General features: G+C 45.1%; 1 protein-coding gene across 2 annotated transcripts in view; it reads left to right on the top strand.

Moving 5' to 3' along the window:
* Nucleotides 1-23703, top strand: part of opcml (opioid binding protein/cell adhesion molecule-like) — a 158605-nt gene that overhangs the window by 115289 nt on the left and 19613 nt on the right. For both annotated transcript variants that reach the window (XM_060057168.1, XM_060057167.1), the window contains one exon: nucleotides 4575-4700. In XM_060057168.1, the coding sequence (XP_059913151.1) occupies nucleotides 4575-4700 (126 nt within the window). The remainder of the gene's footprint in view (nucleotides 1-4574; nucleotides 4701-23703) is intronic.

Raw genomic sequence — 23703 nt, 5'->3', positions numbered from 1 at the left:
TTTGTAACACCCACAGCGCATTGTCAAGGGACCGTAAACAAGCGACGGTTTGCACCATTTATATCCTGCTTTCTATAAAAAGATCCCAAAAGAGGAGGATGTATTCTAGCCTTGGCTAAGATAATAAATATGGCCTTGCAGGGTTCATTAGGAATCCTATTTGTCATGTATTGTACACAGCTCGCTGTAACTGCATGCTGTTATATATGATGGAATACCGCAGTGTTTACATTGCTGAAGGAAACGTTATGGCTCATGTAGCACAAATTGGAGTATATCTTAATGGTTAATGGTGCTCAACAACAAACAGCAATGAGGAATTAGGCAGCATTGCCTGATTATTGTTACCTGCAATAGTGTGTTTTTTCAATTTAGTTTCAATCAAATATGTATATATTTTTCCAAGGTTTTGTACCTTAAAACTAAAAGTTAACAAGACCTATTCTTACGTTCATTTCTTGTGGTTTCCCACAGAGACACTTTTAGCATTAGTTATTCCAATGGCCCAAAGGTTATGAGTACAGGGGAAAACCTTCTTTTTAAAATCATCTGTCCTTTTTTTATGAACAGTCTTCCTTCATTTTATTGCAGCTGGCTGAAACCCGGACTGTAACGACCACCAGGGTTACCTGGGTCGTGTCCTGGATAGTTCTGGGTTTCTTGTTTATTCTTTTAAATGTGTCATAAACTAGCCATGCCCTCAGCCCCTAACCTCTGCACCTGGGTATTTATATATAGTTCCCTGGGCACGTTCCCTTACCTCGGCCCTACCAGTGGACCTGGGTATTTCAGCTCCCAGGCGCGTCCCCTAACCTCGGCCCTTCCAGTGGACCTGGGTATTTATATTTAGCTCCCAGGCACGTCCCTGGCTGCAACGCTTGAGTAATCTGCATTGAAGAAGGCTTGGCCAGGGTGCAGATACACTGTGCTCCACTCCTCTGTATGTGTTTTCCCATGTTTGTTCTGCATCATGCTCACGGGGGATGTGTTTGCGGTGAACCCGTGGCGCATTAAGAAGGGCAGAGTCAGCAGTGTTCCGGTTCTAGTTCTGTAACGCACATTGTGTTGGTTTTAAGCGAGGCCGGTAGGATGCTATTGCCAGGGTCAATGCAGGGAACTCGGCCACATTTCATGCATGACGAAAGCAGTGTGGATTGTATTACCTTGAAGAGTCACAACTATTTACCAATCTAAACTGAGTGTATAAAAGAATCCTGTAGCCCCGAAGTGGATGAGACATTACACCCACAACGATTTAATTCACTGATATATTCATTTCAAATTGAAATATAATATACTCTGTTTAATAAAGGTAAAGCTTTTGCTGTACATGAGGTGAGCCTACATTTCCACGTTAAAGGGAAGGAAAGATGTTGCCAAATAGTTATATTAACTGCACAGGATGTGTGTGTGTGTGTGTGAGTGTGTGTGTGTGTGTGTGTGTGTGTGTGTGTGTGTGTGTGTGTGTGTGTGTGTGTGTGTGTGTGTGTGTGTGTGTGTGTGTGTGTGTGTGTGTGTGTGTGTGTGTGTGTGTGAACTTAGTTGGCGTTATCTCCCTAGAAGAAGTGGTTTCCACTAGAGAGGTGAAAGGCTAATATCCCTGCTTTCACGTCTTAACAACCAATTAGAAATCAGTAATACTTTGAATGCAGTGGCCGTGGCATGACTTCATGCAACGTCCATTATTCAAATGAATCTCAAATGACTTGGCCCCAATCATTATATCAGTGCTCTCCAGACCAACACCAATATTAGCACTCATTCAGTCATGCTTTAGCACAAGGAAATCTGTTTGAATCCTTTTCTGAGGTTCCATTTCCCTCACAAGGTCTCTCAGCCCCACCTTTGTTGACACCCAACCGACACTCTGTTGCTAGGTTACTAGCGGCTTACTGGCTGTCTACTGATATGCCTACAATGTCTACATTGGATGATCCAAATAAGCGTAAAAAAAGAAGAACAAAATAAACAGAAAATACCGTCGATAAGAAAGCTCTTACCACTTAAAGGAATGTCATTTCTCCCCAAACAACAAATTATGTTTCCTGACTTCCTGGAATGCACCTGGGGGCCGGTAGCCAACCAGATTTAAGGGGATTCTGCGCTTCTTCTTGTGGCTGTGCTGCCATATCTTATCCTCATCTCAGATAGTGTCCCCGTCATGCTATCCGGCATATCTATGCTACCGACGCTGCTAATCCAAATCACATTAGCAGCGGATAATGGGATATCTGGGGACACCAGAGTAGGCGACGCAAAGTTGAGGTGACGGGGGTGAATTGGTGTGAAATATGTAAATATCAATATTAAAATTACATTTTAGGATATAAAATAAACTAAATCCCCCAAACTATTGGACTTTTATTTCATAATTATGTATATTACATATTTTTTCCCCATAATTGAGACATTCACCTCAATTTGATACTGGTTTTGCCAACATCTGATAAAACCCATTTCACTCACTCACAAGCTGCTTCGCTTCATTGCTCCCTCAGACTGGTCTTGAATGCATTAGTATTAATCAGGTTGCTCAAGGTGTGTACAAAAGGGTTACTAAGAGTTCTGCGCAGCATTTAGAAAACCTGATCACACACTGTGTCCGAAATGAACCCATCCAGCTGCCATTAGGAATGCATGCTAATTAAATCAGGATATTCAAAGGTCAACGCCATGCCAAGGGAACAAATCGCTCAGCTTTGATCCCTGCGGTCCAGGCCGCGTGCTAGGACTACACTTCGTCAACATTTCCTTCAACCATATTGGGGTATTTTTTTTATTAAATATAATTTCCCATGACGCCTAGAGAAATAGTCCATCTCCTACAAGTCAATTTCACAACGCTTTGCATGCATTGATGTTATTTAGTCATTTAAAGGGGGGAGAGGGGGATTCTTAATGAGCTGTCTCTGCAGCCGGAGACAGCTTATTAAGAAGCAGGTATTGGCTATGCATCTTGGCCAAGGATGCTTGGGTAGATAGGCTGAGGACAGTGGGGATCAAACACAGAACCCTTCAGCTGAGCATTGAGCACCCTAGGCTTTAGTCTGTCACGCATTGAATGGATGTTTGATTTGCATTCATTCATATTAAAGATTGATCTTTGTTCAGATAACAAACCCGAAAATGAAATTCCAGATTAGAAGTGGGCTTGGGTGTACTTGAGTGTTCGGAATTTGGAATTAAACCAGAGAGTAAAAGAGAATGTGAATCACCGATGGGGTTTTGGCGCACCAAATGAAGTGCTGTCACAGCTGTACATTATGAATCCTCTTGTATTGTTAATGGCTTTCTTAGCCTTGTCCCTGCTTTGGTGTTTCTGGAACTCTGTTTGTTGTTTTCCGCTTGAATGCAGAACACTGGTCCCAGCGTGGATCCTGAGAATCTGTATAATGAGATCTTATGTCTTCCTCCGCCAGCCTTTCACGATTAGATTTTTCTTATAACACAATCTGAAAAAAAAGGATTCTGAGATTATGAGCAAAGGCCCTGTGGGCAAGTGTGCTCAAACTTCCACCAAAACCTCTTATAATCTTAGTCACACTGCTTTATTTGTTTTATTTTGGTTTTTTATAATATTATTTGTTTTGCCTTAGGGCTTACTTAGTCGTGCCACAAATTGAAACTGTAAACACACTGACACAAGAGCACACATTTGCACACAAACATGTACACAAGCTCACATGTGCCCACATTACTTTCCTGGTTGGAGTCGGAAATGAGATCAGGGGTGTCCCGCAAGAGATGAATCATCTGCACTATCTAGCGCTCTTATTTACAAAGTGGGGGCCACAGCAGGGGTGGTAAGTTATTTAGGACGATAATAATGTTTAAAAGTTATTACAGTAATCTCACCGTAATTTGACTGTTAGTTCCGTAATTTGACAGTTAGTTCCAAAACTTTATAAATAGGCTTGAGCTACACATGAGTAGGAGGGAGATGACACGCCAGTGGTTTAGAAATTGTTTCCTGCTCATTCATACCTCGGCCCTACCATTAACTATCGTTATGAATTGATTTTCCTTTGTAATATCTTTATGGGTCTAAAGGGAATGTTTTTTCATCAGACATGAAGTGGTCACTAAAGTTAACCAGCTTTAGTGACCAGAATACAAAATCAAACCAAATAACGGTGCAGTCTTCAAACTTTTGTATCAATGGCGGTGGCTGCTCTTTAAGGTCACGTCGGCACACAGACACATCTTAGCGGAGGAGACTAGGAGGTCAAGCACCGACACCTGACACCTTCGTCTCGCAGTTCCACCCCAGTCCTCCTGTCTGGGGAGGGAGATGAAATCACATCTATCTTTTAATCCATGGCACTGCTGTGGAGGTGAGCCGTGTTGTAAATACATACACGGGGAAGAAAAATCAATCAGGCGCGATACCGCGTCAAACCGGATCATTTCCAATACGTCACCGAGTCATTTCAGGTTAACGACGCCCACATTGTTCAGTCAAGGAAACTTCAGGGTGTTATTTATTATGATATTGTTTGGTTTCCCCCCATGAATTAAGTCCATAAATATTCATTTGTTGTATTTGTGCTTGTGTTTTTTTCTCCACGACCAAGTGCCTGCCAGAATCACCAATATATCCCAGGCCGTGACGGTCAACGAGGGCAGCAACGTCAACCTGGTGTGTCTGGCCCTCGGTCGGCCGGAGCCCAGCGTGGTGTGGAAGCATCACTCTGTGAGAGGTGAGGGGGCCGACACGCCTGGATGCCGCCGTTTATTCCTCCTTTGTTCTTTCATTGTTTTGGTTCTTGCGTCGTCCTTTCGTTTGTTCCTTCTTTAGTTCATTTGTTTGTTTGTATCGTTGGTGATTTCTTGCTTTTTTTTTCGTGTATGTGTCTTCCTTTCTTTTTTTCTTTCTTTCGTTTTTGTTTTCCTTTCTTTATTTTGTCTGTCCGTCCCTCTATCTTTCTTTCTTCCGTCCTTCCGTCCGTCCCTCCGTCCGATCTTTCTTTCTCTCTCTGTGGATACCTGTCATTAATGTCAAGACGGTAGTGGTCGGGCTTCTTCCTCAAAGATGCCTGCAGCTGGAATTGCGGACATTAGGGTTCAAACCCTTTCAGACAGTTGGCTTGGTGGGAGTCGAACACCCGATAGAACCACGAGATGACTTCACCAGTTCAGTATCAGTATTCTTTTTTATCTTTCCTATTTGCTTCTTTGACATATTGTGTTACGATTTGTAATCGGAGGACTCTCTCCTCCATCCTCACACAGGGGGCCTCCCACATCTATCCCCCCCACACACACACACACACACACACACACACACACACACACACACACACACACACACACACACACACACCGAGTGAGCATTGGCAGGGTTTGTCAACTGTCAACCCTTCTAAAGCGATTGTCCACCCACGCGTCTCATGCCCGCCTTGCGCCGTTTCCAACTGCTGCGGGAGGCCTTAAATCGTAGACGGACCGGAAACATTTTAAGGATGGGATGGAAGGTGGGCTGATGCCACACAAGCGGTGTGTCTCTGTGGCGTGCATCGGAGCATGGGTTTGGACCGGGGCCACACGGTTGCATTACTAAGGCCTCGTTGTGCTGAAACTCTGCTGCTGAACCAGGGCCAAGACTCTGGGGGGGGGTCTATGTGTATGTGTGTGGCGCGTGTTTGTGTGTCTGTGTGTGTGTGTGTGTTGGGGGAGAGAGTGTGTGTTCTTTTGTGTGTATGTTGTGAGTGAGTGTGTGTGTGAATATGTGTTTGTGTGTGTGTGTGTGTGTGTGTGTGTGTGTGTGTGTGTGTGTGTGTGTGTGTGTGTGTGTGTGTGTGTGTGTGTGTGTGTGTGTGTGTGCAGCAGGTGTTAGCATTTATTTTGTGTGTCTGTGTGTGTGTGTCTGTCTCCGTAAGTGTTGCATGTCTGCAATTGCTCGCATCTCAAGATGTGCGTTTGCATGAATGCACGTGGGCGGTTATGCACACGAGCGCGATCGCTTCGATGTCTCCGAGCACACGTGTGTATGCAGGCGGGTGCCCACGAGCGTGTGCGTGTGCGTGCGCGTGTGCGTTTGACGCCTTCTCATCGCGGCGGGCTCCACCCATCCCCCGCCTGCACATTTCAACGGCGTCACGTGCGTCGCCCCGCCGTAGCGTCAGATGCTCAGCCCTTGACACGACATGAATGCTTACAGCCCAGCTGTTCGCCGCCCACCCCTCCACCACCTCCACCCCCCCCCCCCCCCCCCCAGCCCACCCCACTCCACCTGCCCACCACCACCCCGACGCCGTTATCTACACCCGGCATGCTGCCGAGCCGCAAGAAATGAAGAGAAGGAAGGGGAAGAAAATTGTGGAGGGGGGGGGGAGGGGCCCCCCATGAACGTTTTCCTCTCCCCTCATTAACCACCCTCGCCGTATTCACACCAGAGCCGCACAAACGGTCTCCGGACGGACGGCAGTCAGGGCAGGCGGGCGTCGCCACATGATTCACAGGGTTATGCCGGCCACCGACCCCCACGCTGGGACAGTGTGGCAGATGGAGCTGCTGGCACGGATTTAGAGAATGGTCCTCTGAGTTAAAGTCATGGGTTTTCCCTTCGGTTTCTTTCTTCTTTTGTGTGTGTGTGTGTGTGTGTGTGTGTGTGTGTGTGTGTGTGTGTGTGTGTGTGTGTGTGTGTGTGTGTGTGTGTGTGTGTGTGTGTGTGTGTGTGTGTGTGTGTGTGTGAGAGATACTAACGTGGTATGTGACACATGCCTTGGTTGTGTGTGCAGTGGAGCAATGTACACTGAACATACAACCATGCATGTGTCACACACGAGCTTGTGTGTGTGTGTGTGTCCGTGCTTGTGTCTGTATGTGTCTGTGTGTGTGTGCTCACATGTATGTGAAACATGACTTGGATGTATGTGCAGTGCAGCAATATCCACTGCACATTCAACCACGCTTGTGTCACACATGAGCGCTTGCGTGTGTGTGTGTGTGTGTCTGTGTGTGTCGTGTGTGTGCTTGCATGTGTGTTTGTTTGTGTGTATGTGTACATGTGCATGGTTGGTTTGGCATTTGGATAGGGGGAGATTTGGAAATACAGTGAAGCAGCTGCGTTTCCTGAACAAGCTCCCCGGAATTTCTTTTATGTTTGTTGTCGAAGATGTTGAAAGATCCCTTCCCAGATTATTTCAACCAAAGGGAACAGCAGCTCAAAATCCATAATGTAGCCACGTTCACCAGCTGATATTGTGCTATTTCTTCTACTCTGTTTGATATCGTCACAGAGTTTCACACCAACTTTCACACTCTGCAACGAGCTACATGACTGTGTTGAGCGTGTTAGCCTGGTGTCATTGTTAAGACGACAGCATACCTTGTTTTGTTTGGCGTGGTTCTCTTCCAAGAAGACTTTAAGACACACAAATTAACAGCCCAATAACAAATAAGATGAGGATGAGGGAAAAACCTCAATCGGCTGTCAACAAACTGGAGAAGCCATCCAATTTGGTCAGTCCTTTTAAGGACAAGCTTGATTAATAACGCTGTCTTCTCTAAATTAAAAGAGCTATTGAGGAGCTCAGTTTATCCATAAATAATAGCTGAGTTGATTGGCTAGCTAGCATTAAAACCAACATGCACGGTGGGCCGTGCGTACTGCCTGGTTCCCAGGGCTGTTCTCTCAATACACAGGCCCCGTCACTGTGATGTTGTTTAGTTCACACTATAAAAAGCCTGCACACTCAATTTTTAATTCTGTCCACTTAATCTTCTTGGCTGGCAGCTAGGATTACAAGATATGTGTATTGAAGCGTGCATGGTTTATTCAAGGTATAATACAATGTAGATCAATTCCTCGCATTAAGGCCCAGCCCGTTAAATAGACGGTGGACACGGCCGGCTCAGGTGCCTGCCGTGCCGCGGTGTGGCAGTGTGCGGCCGGCAACGTCAGCACGAGTCAATGAGGTTTGATGGATCAGCATCTTGGATCCTGCAGTCCTTATTTAATAGCAAAAGACACTCGGGCAGTCATTTAGTGTCCTCTTGGGCAAGGCAGACTAAGTCGTTTTGTGTTTTATATTCTCAAAACTCCACAGCCCTCCCCTCCCTGTGTGCATTTGCCCGTGCATGTGCCTGTGTCTGTGTGTGTGCGTGTGCCTGTGTGTGTGTGTGTGTGTGTGTGTTTGCGTGTGGGGGTGTGCGTGTGTGTGTGCCTCAGTGTGGATGTAATGCTCCCAGTGTGCGTGCGTATGTGTGTGTGTGTGTGCACACACTTGCTCATGCGTACGCGTGTGTTCAGGTCTGCTTGCGCGTGGGTGTGCCCCTGCGTGCGTGTGTTTCCCAGCATGCCCGTGTGTTTAGAACCTTAGAAGGCACATTCCTGAGGGACAGATCAAGGCCAATTCAAAGTCGTTCCGTCAAGAAGACAGCCTCACATCCAGTGGTCTCAGCACCGGATACTTGGATCTCCTGGAAATAAGAACGAGAACAGTGCTTGTCTCGACAACTCCAGGTGAGTGCGGCAAAGAGTGGGTTGTAGAAACGAGAACCTTTTTAATGAAACACAAAATAAGAGAAAAAAAACGGAAAGTCGTCCAATACCTAAGAGAGAGACAGCGGAGCAACCCGGGCTGTAGCAGAACACAGCGGTGTCTTCAAAGCCCGCTGGATTCTTTGTGCAGGACTTCCACAAGGGTAGCCTTGTTCTCCTAGTGCCGTACGCTGGGGACTCTACGTGCTGGTGAGATGCATGCTATCGACGTTAACTTACTCCTACCACCTCCCCGCTATCCACTATAAACACTCCAGCCGCAGTTATATAGGCGACACCGCTGCATAAGTTGTGGCTTACCAGTAGGTGTGCTGGCTCTAGGCTAGATACTAGGTACTGAGGTACTGAGTTTGATGTGCTCGATACTGGCTTGATGTACTCAGTGCTAATGGGAGGTACTCGGTATTATGTGGATGTACTCCGTAGTGCGATGATGTGTTCATAACACGGATGAACTGAGTACTGTGCTGAAGTACTCAGTACTATACTGAGGTACCCAACACCAATATACTCAGTGTAATACTACATTAACATACCATTCATAAAATAAGTGCTTTTAGTGCTACAAAAAAGAAAAAAAGTGAGACTATTTCATATTTTATTTTAGTTGAATTGTATTTTGTTTGATGGGCCAAGATTTAGTCTGAACAGATATTAGTACAGTCTGTGGCAGAAGAGGGCTGGCCTGTCAGCTGTCCGGATGTCAGTGGGGAGCTCGTTCCACTATTGTGGGGCCAGGACAGCAAACAACTTAGATTGTGTTGAGCGGCAGCTGAGGCCCCTGGTAGTGAGGGAGTAGCAAGTAGTCTGGCAGGTAGAGAGCGCAGTGGCCGGTCTGGGTGTGTGGTTGACCTTGTCCTGGAGGTAGGATGGGCCAGAGCTGCTCACAGCATTGTAGGCAGGTATCAATGACTTGAATCAGATTTCAAGCAGCCACATGTTCAACAGCCACATGTTCAACAGCCAAATACTGATGTGTTGTAGTGCTCAATACTGAGGTTCCCAGAACTATACTCGTGTACTCAGTACTGTATTGATGTACTTGTTGCTAGTACTGATTCAGTCTGTCTGCTAGTTCCAGGCTACTGCTGAAGCAGTGCTGTCCAGGGTCCTGGCCTAGGGAGTGAGCAGTGCTGTCCATGGTCCTGACTTTGGACGGCAGCAGTGCTGTCCATGGTCCTGACTTTGGACGTCAGTAGTGCTCTCCATGTTCCTGAATTTGGAAGTCACCAGTGCTGTCCATGGTCCTGACTTTGGGAGTCACCGCTGCTGTCCATGGTCCTGACTTTGGATGTCAATGGGGCTGTACATGGCCCTTACGCCTTGTGCCCACTGCACCGTCAGTCAACGGACGTGGGAAGGCGTGGCTGACGGATGGGGGAGTAGTCTTTGCAGATGCATCCGTCAGCCAATCAAATCGGTTCGCCGGGTTCTTCCCGCTTCTTCCTGCTTGTTGCGAGGCAAGATGACCCGCTTTCCCGCTTTCCAGTATCGTCAGAGCCCGAGTCGCGTCACAGTGCTTACATTTGCATACGCGATCTGATTGGATGACGGAACTGTCGCTGCCGAAAAAGTTGAACATTTTTCAACTTTCTGACGGTGGCGAACGCTCCAACTGAACGGACGGATCCACAATGCATTGCGCGTCCGTCCCCATTCAAAGTCAATGGGCAACGGACAACTGACGGAGGTAGTGGGCACGGGGCGTTACGCCTCGTGCCCACTGCACCGTCAGTCAACGGACGTGGGAAGGCGTGGCTGACGGATGGGGGAGTAGTCTTTGCAGAGGCATCCGTCAGCCAATCAAATCGCTTCGCCGGGTTCTTCCCGCTTCTTCCTGCTTGTTGCGATGCAAGATTACCCGCTTTCCCGCTTTCCAGTATCGTCAGAGCCCGAGTCGCGTCACAGTGCTTAAATTTGCATACGCGATCTGATTGGATGACGGAACCGTCGCTGCCGAAAAAGTTGAACATTTTTCAACTTTCTGACGGTGGCGAACGCTCCAACTGAACGGACGGATCCACAATGCATTGCGCGTCCGTCCCCATTCAAAGTCAATGGGCAACGGTCAACTGACGGAGGTAGTGGGCACGGGGCGTTACTTTGGTTGTCAATGGGGCTGTACATGGCCCTGACTTTGGATGTCAATGGGGCTGTACATGGCCCTGACTTTGGATGTCAATGGGGCTGTACATGGCCCTGACTTTGGATGTCAATGGGGCTGTACATGGCCCTGACTTTGGATGTCAATGGGGCTGTACATGGTCCTGACTTTGGATGTCAATGGGGCTGTACATGGCCCTGACTTTGGATGTCAATGGGGCTGTACATGGCCCTGACTTTGGATGTCAATGGGGCTGTACATGGCCCTGACTTTGGATGTCAATGGGGCTGTACATGGCCCTGACTTTGGATGTCAATGGGGCTGTACATGGCCCTGACTTTGGATGTCAATGGGGCTGTACATGGTCCTGACTTTGGATGTCAATGGGGCTGTACATGGCCCTGACTTTGGATGTCAATGGGGCTGTACATGGCCCTGACTTTGGATGTCAATGGGGCTGTACATGGCCCTGACTTTGGATGTCAATGGGGCTGTACATGGCCCTGACTTTGGACGTCAGTAGTGCTGTCCATGGTCCTGACTTTGGATGTCATTGGAGCTGTCCATGGTCCTGACTCTGGCTGTCACTGGAGCTGTACATGGCCCTGACTTTGGATGTCAATGGGGCTGTACATGGTCCTGACTTTGGATGTCAATGGGGCTGTACATGGCCCTGACTTTGGATGTCAATGGGGCTGTACATGGCCCTGACTTTGGATGTCAATGGGGCTGTACATGGCCCTGACTTTGGATGTCAATGGGGCTGTACATGGCCCTGACTTTGGACGTCAGTAGTGCTGTCCATGGTCCTGACTTTGGATGTCATTGGAGCTGTCCATGGTCCTGACTCTGGCTGTCACTGGAGCTGTCCATAGTGCTGAGGTCCCTGGATATATTTATATATGATAGATGAAAGCATCTAGATAGATAACATTCGCTAAAGTCTGTCTCTGTGTGTCTGAGTGGTTTGTGTGTTTGTTTTCGAATCACACAGTGTAGAAACATCAGGAGTATCCAAAGGACGTTTTTGAAGTTTGTTTTGAAGGGCAATGCTAAGTGAAAAAGCGCCAAGAAACTGAAGATAAATCTATCCCCATTTTGGCATTGTGATTGACGTAAAAATTGTGGCTAAGGTGAATGGCGCTGACGTTTGACGAGTCCCCTGATGTGACGCTCGCGCAGAAAACACACTGATGGCGTCTCTTTTTTGTTTATTCCCCACTACGTCTGTCTCCCAATGAGAAGTGTTTGGCAGTTTATATTAGACATGCAGATACCACTTTGACAGATGAAAAAAAATAAAAATCTTGAAACCTGCGGTAGCCGATTGAAGCAAGGATTCCAACAATGAACGTTTTATGGGCTACGTTTACTACAAAATTGCTCACGCTTTTTCCCTGAAACTCTTATTTGGTCAATATGTGGGAGCACTGAGATAATAACAAGACAAAACGTCACAATGTTTTTTTTTTCTCTCCTTTATTGAGTGCAACAGTCAGGTTTGGACTCAAAAATTGTACGGTCAACTGATTTCTTCAGACCACAGCAGGTGTGAATCATTTCTGAACCACGCAATCATAGCGTGAGAAAATACTGGCCAAACCCAATTGAAACAACAAGATGGCCAATGATTTTGTTATCAAATAGTTTGAAGGATCGAATGTTGTAATTGTCTTACTTGGTTATTTCATTCAGGATAAATGCAATAATGATTGCGTATAATCATGCTGGCCTTATCTTTCATTGAACATCCTTTTAAGAGTAGTTAAACAGGCTGTGTTTAGATTGAGTTTCATTACTGACTTAAATCATTGATGATGGCAAATAAATATATAAATACAAAGCCAAGCCATGCAGAATGTCATTCAAAACTAAGTCGAATTGTAACTTAAACAAATATATGATAATGCTGTTCCAAATTCCATTAGATTTGGCTAGCGACGCACACACAGACTATGTTTATTGTTTTTTTTTGGAAAAGCACAACACAAACAACCAACCCACACACGTCCACAGAGGTCTTATCAGTAAACAAACGCACACAATGATGTTGTTTCCAATGCTGACTGCCTTTTTTACCCTATTTATCAAATATAGACTTCAAACGTGGTATCTTATGTCCGGACGCAGATAGGACGGCTGTCTTTAAAGTACACACGGTTCTTCCTGTGTGGGATCAATCTCAAGCCCTGCCACATCACAAACATTATCAACACATCCTTTGACAGTATTTGCAAAATGGAGACTCATCCCAGGGCAGTTTACCCTTTTCCTGTTAGACAGGGAAACAGATATCATCACATTCAAAACCACAACAGGAGTGTCTGTGTAGATGCCCATTTTCATGAATAGCAATTGCTCTGATACATTTACGCACGCACGAATGCACACACACACACACACACACACACACGCCCACACACACACACACACACACACACACACACACATAGACCTACAAACCCATACACACTCTAAAAGACACAAACACACGCACACAAAGACTTGTAAACACACACAGGAATGCACACCAAAATCACCATGGCGCTTTGATTGTTATACTCTATCAGTGGGTATATCTCAGGTACAGAGATGCAAAATACCAATTTCAAACAAACGCACAGTCGAAGGACGGGTCATAAAAAAGTAAAGTTGAGGAGTTATTTTTGGCTCTCCATCTGGGACAGTGATCAGGAAACACACTTCCAAGCAGGTCTGCCAAAAGCCATAACAGAGTTCAATATGCAACCGCAGTAGAACGCTCTCGCAAATGACAGTAGGATGGAATCAATGTTTTCTGTAGACTCGGATGCTTCTTGACTCACTCGCACGCTCGCTAATACAGCCACTAACTCATTCACCCACGCCCTCGCCCTCCCTGCCACCTACATACCAGCCCACTCACTCTCTTACTAACTGATTTCCTGACATAATGCCGCACTTCACTCCCACACTACCACACGCACACGCAGACAAACTAACCCGCTTGCTCACTCGCTAACTTGCGCTCCTACTTATGTGCTTACTTACAGACTGTCTAAAATTAATTTATTATGTTTTAGTTCTATAACGGTGACCTTGCCACTCAGTGTGAGTACGCCAGCTCCCTCAGAGTCTCAACAGGCGTTTAGGTGGGCCCTGTGGGTAATTACACTTTAAGAAGTGTTCTGCCGTCACTTGTTACAAGGGCTGTACAGGAAGTATAAAATGCGATAAATTTCCCTATTCAACCTCGCTGCCAGTTCAAACTAACCCTTAATTAACCCTCAAACGTTGCTCCTTCTCTGTGGTGTTGTGTCAATCTTATCCAGGCGGGGTTAAATCTAGCCCACTGTTACGAACTCCACAAGGTTTATGTTCACTCTCTCTCACTAAGGGTTGTATAATTGCATTAGGATACAGTTCTTCGCCAAGTCTTGGAAATGAAATTCGGAAAAAAGACATGTCTTCTTGGCCTTCTAATAGATATCTGAAGTCTGTAGAAACTAAAATATTATTTTCGTGAAATAACAAGTGAGGCAAGCGTGAGTTCTCAGTAACACATTTTTTATTTCAGCCCTCGCATTCATTTTAGTGCCCTCAAATAAAACAATAAGTAAATTGAAAAGCGTTGAGCGTATCAGTATATGCTTGTGTATTGGGTTTCCCATTGATATCAGGCTAATCACATGGCATTACACCGCTGTAACATTTGGCATCAGGAAGTATTGCTTTTGAGTGGTGTCAAGGAGGAGGGGCAACTATTTCATAGAACGCATTAGCCAGTTTAATTATCTAATTTGTTTAACATTTGAAATTATAAAGCTATGAGCAGATTGCAACTGGCAACATCTGATGACGCTACCCTTTTCCTAAACGGCCAAAAAACGAAACCACATTTCCATCATGTTTTTAATGAGTCGTTGAGTGATCCCACGCTATTATGTTGAGGGAGACTGCCCATTTTGCCGTGTCTATAGGTTAGAAAAAAGGAAAACGAAGTATTGGAGTGAGACACGGTGACAAAGTGGAAAAGCACAGAAAGCAAAGACTGGAAATGAAAAAGATCTTGAAGTCACTCGAGGTGAGGAAGTTAAATGTTTCTGCCGCTTCACTCTCTGTTTTGGAATCTTTTTGTTGATGGTAAAATATGTACCGTCTCTTTGCTGTGACAGTCTGGAGCTCCCGCAGCAAGCCTCTCCCCTTCATTAGAGCTCGGAGCCTGATGTTGCAGTCAGTCACGGTGAGAAGACAAAAACACGCTCACTTAACGACAAGGCCACTGGCTTTGCTGAGAGACACTCCCCAGCTAAAGAAGCGTGACAAAATTGATATTCATATTTTGCGGGTGTCATTCAAGACACGGCACAAAAAGGGTTTTTGTTTAGCTTTTTTTTCTTCACTTTCTCGAGCATTGACATGCAGACCTTAGCGTCGCCGGGATAAAAACTGGCAGCGGCAAAATGTGTTAAGTTCCCTGACTTCTAAAAACCTTTAAATAAATTCGTATGTGTGTGCCTATGTGTGCGTGTGTGTGTCTGTGTTTGTGTGTTTGTGTGCGCGCAAAAACATGTGCTTGGGGTGCATCCTTGCATCTGTGTGTGTGTGTGTGTGTGTGTGTGTGTGTTTATGTGTGTGTTTGTGTGAACTTCTGTGTGTCCACGACTTTTCTGTTTGTGTGTGATTCGTGGGCTGACGGGGGGGCTCAGACGTGGCCCCACTAATTGGAAAATGTGTTCCCAGTGTTCCACGCTGCGCTGGGATTGGTCGGGTGTCTCAGCCTCAGCCGACACCAACTAGTTTCCCCTCATAAGTACGAACACTGGCAGAAGGACCACAGACAATGGCGCCAGCGTGTTTGTTTTTTTCTAACACTGCAGTGCAAGTGGTTTGCTATTTCACAATGGGTGATCCGAGAAGGATTCATAAGGTGTTAATTAACTGGCCCCGAAATGAAGGCACTGCGTATTAATAGCCTTTCAGTTGGAGTGCTGAGCGAAAACGTGTTTGAACCCATCCGTTTTCTGTTTTTTAGGGGGTTTTAATAAATAAATGGGAGCACAGCATTCATAATTTTCCATTTGACGCCAGGCCAAAAGGACTGAGAAGCCCTCAGCAGCAGTCTTAATGCTGCTGAATTCTCCATCAGGCTTGCTTAATAGCATGATTGGCAATTACATTGTAAATTCATCGTGAATTGCTTTCAATCTCTGTGTAATAAATCGAGCATAAGGCAGAAAACACTGTGTGTGTGTGTGTGTGTGTGTGTGTGTGTGTGTGTGTGTGTGTGTGTGTGTGTGTGTGTGTGTTGTGTTGTGTTGTGTTGTGTTGTGTTGTGCATTGTGTGTGCGTGCAGATGTGGGACCACATGGGGCTAATGGTTGTGCACTGAATGGGCCAGGATGTAGCTTTGTGGGGACCACATGAGGCGGTGGATGTTTGTCACAGTGGTGCATAGACAAAAAATGTAATATAGGAACAATTTAAACGCTTCTCATTGAGAGGCGGGTCTGCCAGCAACCGGTTGCTTGGCCTATGTTCTTCAGGGGGATTGAAATGTCTCAGTGAGCATCCTTTAATTGGTAAACGCTCTTCCAGACTCCAAGTGTGGGAGTGTGGTGTGATATTTGGCTGTGAAAGGTGGCAATGTCAAGTGCGGTTTGTGGATAGTGCATAAAAGCGTGTGTGTGTGTGTGTGTCAGAACCAAACAGCAGAGTGTCTATGCTCCTTTTGTCAATGTGAGTGGGTGCTATTGGGAGTGCACGAGCAAGTGTGCTTGTGTACATATGTGTGTTTGTGTGCAAGCGTGTCGCTACTGCTTAAATCAGGGGACTAGGAGGGCTGAGTCACCCACCTACCCACACAATATAGAATACATAAATGAATATATATATATACAAACACTGAGTGCATTTAAGGAGAACACAATTAAGTGAAAGAAGGAAAAAGAGCAAGACACCCTCAATGGGTTTTATGTAGCCCTGCGAGACCCTCCGGATATTCAATTCGGCGTTTAGCAAACAAATATCAGTCCGGCCCTGGCTGAGCAGTAATTGATTTCCACACGGCCTTTCGTTGTTCAAAAACCTCTAGCCAAACAGAGTGGCGCACCAGCCCTCTTCTCTTCATTTCGATACGAAATGAAGAAGAAATCCTAATCCCTGGCCTCTCGTCCAGCCGCCTGGGCAGATTTCTGTTTATCTTTTAACACCCGTTATTCAGTCTATTGCGGATCAAAATTGTTGTGCTAAACTCCCTCACCCTAGCTCTGATTGGTCCTATCATTTTAACCTTTTTGGATAAAGGCGTTCAGCGGCTCGAGTCTGGACTGACGTGCAGGGGGAAGGCAGAATGGGAACTCGCGAGATTAGGACGGTCCAACGGGGCTAGGTCTAACAAGTGAAAAGTGAAATGAAATAACTTGTTAACAATAACAGCTCAGTTTAAGTCTTACAGAGGGTGCATGTGTAGGCCTTTTTCTTTGTTTATTAAAGAATCCCCCATTAGTGGTCAGCTAATCTCTGGGGTCACCACATAACACATAATGCATTTGTTAAAAACAAACTAAATTAAAGCAATGACATTCAATGAGTTGTGGTCACACTCTGATATTCAAATAACTTCTTAAAATACATTCTGAAACCATCCGTCAAAAACGACAAAAAAGTAGAGCATCATTAATTTACGATCACATGACAAACCGACAAACAGAACACTGATGCAGTGAATGGTGCACCCCCCTCCCCTATGCTCTCTGAGCCTCATGTCCAGGATATCCTCTCTCAGCTGGGACAAGGCGGACGTCTCTCAGACAGGTGCAAAGTGTTCCAGCTGAATGGCTGCCGCTCCCATGTCCTCCGTCATTAATCACAGACAAACGCTGCTAATCCCCCTCCTGAGCCCCTTCATTAATAACACAGCGCAGGCTACTAGCTGGCTGGTTGTTGGGGAGGGGGGGGGGGGAAGAGAATGGTTGACCAGTCTTCCCCTATCTTTTGACGGAAGGTTTTGCAGGCTGCTGCCGGCTAATGGGTTTGCTTCGTGTTAAATCCTCATGGGTTGGATGTTGCATTTTGTTGCTTTCAATCAGAGGAATCTAAATAAGAAAATGCACAGGATTGTGAAATGTGTGTGTTTGGTATCGATGGGAGAAAGCACAGATCGGAAAAAATGTAATGATCGAAAAAAAAATATTGAACAAACTCTCATGTTACAGCTGAGCTTAAAAAACACATTCATTGTAATTGCACAAGTAGAAGGAACTGTAATCTCTGCATTTGATCAACAGGATCCGTGGTATGATCCTGAGCAGTGGGCAGCCAAAGGGCAGCAACCGCGGACCTACTGCAGGGCTACTGCTGGTATCCCGGTCAAGGGCCCTGGCAGGAGTATTAACCTGACGTGTACGGGTTTATGGTGTGGGTGGAAACCCACGTCAACACAGAATCCAGGAGCTTCTTGTTGGGAGGCAAATTGTGCTAAACACTGTGCCATCGTGCCAGCCTTATCAATAAAGATTTAGGTTGTTGCATTATGCAGCGGACTGAGTGGACGGGTATTTTGTTGCTGTAACTTATCAATACATTAATTTCATCATAACAATTCATTTATTTTCCATTAAAGACAATATGAATTTGTGTAACATATCAGCACTCTAAAAGCATTAGGGTTAGACATACTGTGTAATGCATTATTGACCCTAAAGCTTTTATATTGCACGGGTTGTCGTTTTTAATCAAATCATTCTCTCAGTGTGCGTATTCCTGCCCTATACACCTTTCATCCTGTGTGCTCAACACAAACTTTCTCATTCTCCAAATTTACACCATAAAACATCATTGAATAACAGCATAAAATCATCTTCCTGAGGTGATCAGAGACCAGAATTTTTATTAAAACAGTGTTTTTGTGTTATCCATTATTGTTTTGCACGGATGCCCCGAAAGCCTACGTAAAAAATAGATGTGCTAAAACATAAAAGTTGAATATCTTCTTGATCCATTTATTACCAAAAGAAAAGTTGCACAAACAAGTTTTCACAAAAAAAGACTAAAGGACTGGCTCAATTCTGTTTTGTAAAAAAGAAAACAAACAAGGCCCCAGCTCTCCTTCCACACAGAGAAGAGCCAAGCAAAGGAGAGGCTATTATCGGCCTGTAATAGCCAGAACTGGGCTAATTGCATCGAAACATCAGCACTGATAAGCCTAATAAATATACATAAGAGATAAGAGTTTCAACTTTTTTTGCACTGCACTGCATGAAAGTTCTGCGGGGGGGCCACGTGCGCTCGGTAGAATGGATCGAAGGGGTGAAGACGTATCGCGCATGCTGCAATTGTAGGCCTACATGGATGTGTCTGATGTGATCGTTGCATGGATTGTGAATGATAAATAGGCCAACCCAATTAGAGCGCTGAGTGTGTATGTGGTTGTGTGTGAGATAATTTGCTTCGTGTACTCTCTTTCACAACCTCCTTGCTTTTATGCTATAACCACACTACAACAAAGACCTGCTGATTATTTATCCTTTTTGTCTGTTTTTGTTCAGTTCAGAAAGGGCAGTGCCCATTGATTGTTAGAACCAGTGGCCTGTACTACGAACCTCGATTAGTAGGTTAGCGAGGTATGTTGCGCTTAAAGCCTGGGTTAGCTGGGACACGAAAGTCGATCTCTTTTAGCGTCTCAACCAAACCTGGTCGGGAGCAGGTTTTCAGCTAAGTCTATCGGATTAGATCGGCGTGTGCAGCTTCCTAGCCCCTCCTTTGACAATGGCGTCACCATTACTGGGTGTTCCCGTGGACCTCGGAGCCCGTATCGTACAGGGGTCTCTCTGACAGAGGCTCTTTCGGGACAAATCCCTTGGCATTGCCTGAGAATATTCTTTATGAGAGATACAGGTTCTCATCAGAGGGTATTCGCTATTTGATCGTCCTTGTTGGACCATATGCAGACAATGCTTACCGTTGCGCATTGGGTCTCCGTGAGAGGGTGGTAGAGTGGAGGTAGCACGTCAGTCTTGAATTTCTGCGTGCGGGGTTTGTCTCCCAAGTGAAGCACATTAATGTGAAGCTTAAAAAGTCCCAATTCTCATGCATATGGAATACTTATTCACTAAAGGGTATGGAATTATATTTTAGTGCTTATTTCAAACTTGAACCCATATTGTCAAGGCCGTGCTGGCACCACATCTATGGGGGTAAAAGGCATGATGCTAGACCGGCGAGATTTGAACCTCGGTAGCTGCTACCTCTCAACGATTGAAAACATATGCAAACCATTTCTTACATGGGGTGTATTTAAAGGGAATTCCCTAAATTATAGAATACCCCATTTTGAAATCCTCATCACTCTATTGCAATTAATTGCAAACAATACTGCATTTGGCATAGTTATTTTAAAGACAAAATGCAGAATCTTTTCACTTATACGCATTCATATAGACTGCTTGATGGTAAAGGTGAGTAAAATGACGCGATAAACTCCCCTTTCACGTGAACGCGCATTGAACGTAAAGCGGAAAACCTCGCTCGACTAATCGAATCCTAAGTGAGCTTCGTAGTACCATTTAACTCTGATCGTGAGTTGCGCCTCTGTCGAGCCAGGTTTTCCCAAGAAAGCCTGGGTATGTGCAGCGAGGTTCGTAGTACACCCCACAGGAGGCCTGCTTTAGACATGATTCTTTTCAAAGAAATGTATTCCAAACAACATTTTGATAATTATTCCGAGGGCATGTTGACTTTTCTTTTGAATCCAATCCATCATGTAGGCCTACGTAGAGAATTCAAAAAATAAAAGAAAATATTAAAAGAAAAAATCCTATATACATTGAATATGTTTTCTTCAGGGTTTGTGTGTACGAGAGCATGCCCCTGTAATCCTATAAGGGCTGTGCTATTGTTCCTTCTGTATTGCATCAGGCTAGGCCTTTGCAAAGAGAAAAATAAGCCATTTATACATAAGCCTCCTATTTCCACAGAAACCTCCTGAAAAGCGAACGAGACCTCATTTTCAAGGGACTAAATGGATTGCGATGATTCATTCACCACTCAGCATAGTTGACTTTCAGTGTTAACCTTGAGCCCAACCAGGCCATTATTTTGCTGGTTAGCACACCATAACTTTTTTTTTTCCAAACTTCGCTCCCAGGAAGACATGGCTTTTAGAGTGGTTGAGCGTGACATATTTCTCAAATTGTTTGCGGCGGTAATACCTGGCAGCGGCTCTATGCTGGTTTGTCTGTTGGCTGGGGAAAGCAGCAATGCCGCGCAGGGCATGTTCCTGTGAAGGATATTTGACCTTGCTATTGTCAACCTTTGCAGCAGAATTAAAATGCTCCATTTTGCCCTATCCAGACGGTTCCAGACTCACCCCAGGATGCATTTTATGATAACAAAATCCAGCAATTCTGCAGGCACTTTTACCAAAGCAATTCACACTGAATTAAGATGCATGTTTATGAAGGAGCAGAGAGGTGTTATGATCCTTGTTCAGTGATCCCTAGTGATATCTAAGATAGAAGAGCAAATAGTCGAAACAGTGGAATAGATCTTTGGTTTGGGAAAAATGAACGCCGGGGCCACTCTTTGGTTCTCAGAACACTGTGGCTCTTTGGAAATGCGAGATCTGGAAGCAGGGAATTTACCTCCAGTTAAACAAACATGTCTTGTATCTCCAATCTAGAGCACGGCTTCAGTTTGGAGTCTGACCCTGTGGACAAAAGGTTAACAGATCCTGTGATATTCAACGTGTAAACCTGGAACGTACCACCCACAGGGTCACTTACATTAATACAAAGCTTCTTCTTTTTGTGCGTTTGTGTTAGCGTTAGTGTTAGTTATTGTTTGCCAGAAAATGTGTTGTACTTGTATTTGTGGTTCTGTATATGAAAATGCTAAATCTTTTAACTTCCTAGTCCGTATCAATGTTTTGGTGGTCCACAAATATGTGTCTGTATAGTTTATATAGCTTTACGCAAGCAACGCACGCAGGAATAGCCTGTAGCATATTGCAGCTTTAAGGGAGTGAAAATAGATGCAGTGAATGCCAAAAATATATATATAACTTATCTTTGCCTCCCACTTTTTGACTCCCACGTCATTGCCCAAAAACATACTTTTTTCCACTTCCGCCCATTGCTCATAGTCTATATCCAAATATCGCCTTTAGGAAGACATTGTTGATATTGTTTTCACACTGAGGTTTTTCAGTGTGAAAGCCTTATTCAATCAGAAACAGACCACAGATTGGCTCCACGCTAACAGACGGCAGGGCAGCACAGTGGATAAACTTTAGTCAGACCTTTAAAGAACTCATATCCCTCCCCCAGATGTAGAAGCAGCTGTTTTTGTAAAATATCTCATCAATAATGCAGTCGTTCCTCAAAAGCCCTCCCCCAGGTGAGCCCGGGGAGAGTGCTCAGGCGATACTCTTACGCAGGCTTCTGGGTTCCTTCTCAGGGCGGCTGGTATTTTCTAAATAAGTGGGGCCTCTCGTATGGCCTTAGTGAGCCAGTGTCGGGGACACTTCATACCAGCGTTCGTTTTCCGATTTAATCTGCATTCTTAATGTAAACAGTGCTGATGAAGGAAAGAAAAAGATGCCTATTGATTGGCCATTGTCTTTCAGGGAAAGGTCATGCGTTTGAAATGATTATGTCAAGCCCAGTGACAAACTGGAAAAAGGTCCGCTGTTAAACGGGTCGAGGGCGGTTGGTCGAGCTAACGGGTGTCGCTAACGTTCACATCATCCAAATCATGGCAGATTTTGGCTTTCAAGGGACACTGGTATTGTAGAAGCAGAGATAGTAAGTTAATGTCCGTACACAGTCACACACACCCACACACCAACACATACACTCATCAACTCATCAACAGGGGCACATCTGTTTCCCCAGCCAGATGCTCATACTGTGTGTTGTGGAGAAAGACCACAGGATGTTCTCTGCACATTTCTATTCATGTGTGTACTTTAGCCGATGTATCATGCAAGTCAAACACTGGGCCGGTGGAGGAAACCTTGGAAGGATGGTAGATTAGTTGCAGGCCGAGGGGAGTTATGGCAACCTCCTGTTCCAATATCAGGCAAAGTAACGCAGAATGACTGCCGTATATTGCAAGGAGCTGAATGCATTTCAGACAATATGTCTGTCTCCTTTATGCCAGGGGTTTCTATGGCCACCTATTATTATAGTAACCGTATAATAATCATGGCACGCAGGTTGCGTTAGGTCAGTTATATATCGAATCATAGGTAATTGGTTGCTGTTGTTTGTCGACATGAGTCTATGCAATAGGCCTATGCAATAACCATACTCGTGTTGGTCTTTGTTGCCCCACACTGTGCAGAAGTTCCTTAATATTTTCCCATCAGCTGCCTCAGAGTCACAGGGCTAGACATATTGAGCTTCACAATGGGCACAGCGTGAAGAGTGCAGCGCGAGTTTACACTCTCGACAGCAGAATTACATCGGAAAATGTGACACAACTGCCATGGCTCTCCATATGTCAAAGAGGGAAAGCGCCATCACATTCAGCACCACTCCATAGTATCACATATCATGAGAGCCAAGGCAAGACATTTCTTGTGGTGGATGTTTCGTTTTGCAGACTTTCAAACAGCTGAGTGGTTGGAATGGGACTTTTTGTTTTGTATATTGTAATTTTTTTGTATTTATGCGCTGCTGAGAAGGCAAGACATTTTATCTCTATATATCAAATTAAACTGTCCCAAAACTGTCATATTCTAAGGGGGTGGCGGCAGGGGGGGGGGGGGGGGGGAGCGTTTCCTTTGAATAGATTTATCTTTTTTACTTTTTTGGGGGGGGGAAATGTGGGTCATCGCCAAGCAGGAACATGCACACTTAGTCTTTAAAATCAAGTGCACTCTGATTTAATTGAGTTGATGAATTGAATGAATCCATGACTTCAATCAGCTCTTCCCATCATCCTTGAGCCATTTCGAAGTGATTGTTCAAACAAGCGAGTACTGTTGAACTGCATTATTTTAGAATATCGCTGACTTTCTGTTCATGCTGTACTGTATGCCTCCGTGCAAAATGGTCCTTTTACATCAAGGTAAATCAGTGTAGCTATTAGTTGATGCACTTTACTCCCT

Source organism: Gadus macrocephalus, chromosome 7 (genome assembly GCF_031168955.1).
Source record: "Gadus macrocephalus chromosome 7, ASM3116895v1".
Classification (NCBI taxonomy): domain Eukaryota; kingdom Metazoa; phylum Chordata; class Actinopteri; order Gadiformes; family Gadidae; genus Gadus; species Gadus macrocephalus.
This window is presented reverse-complemented; position numbering and strand designations above follow the sequence as displayed.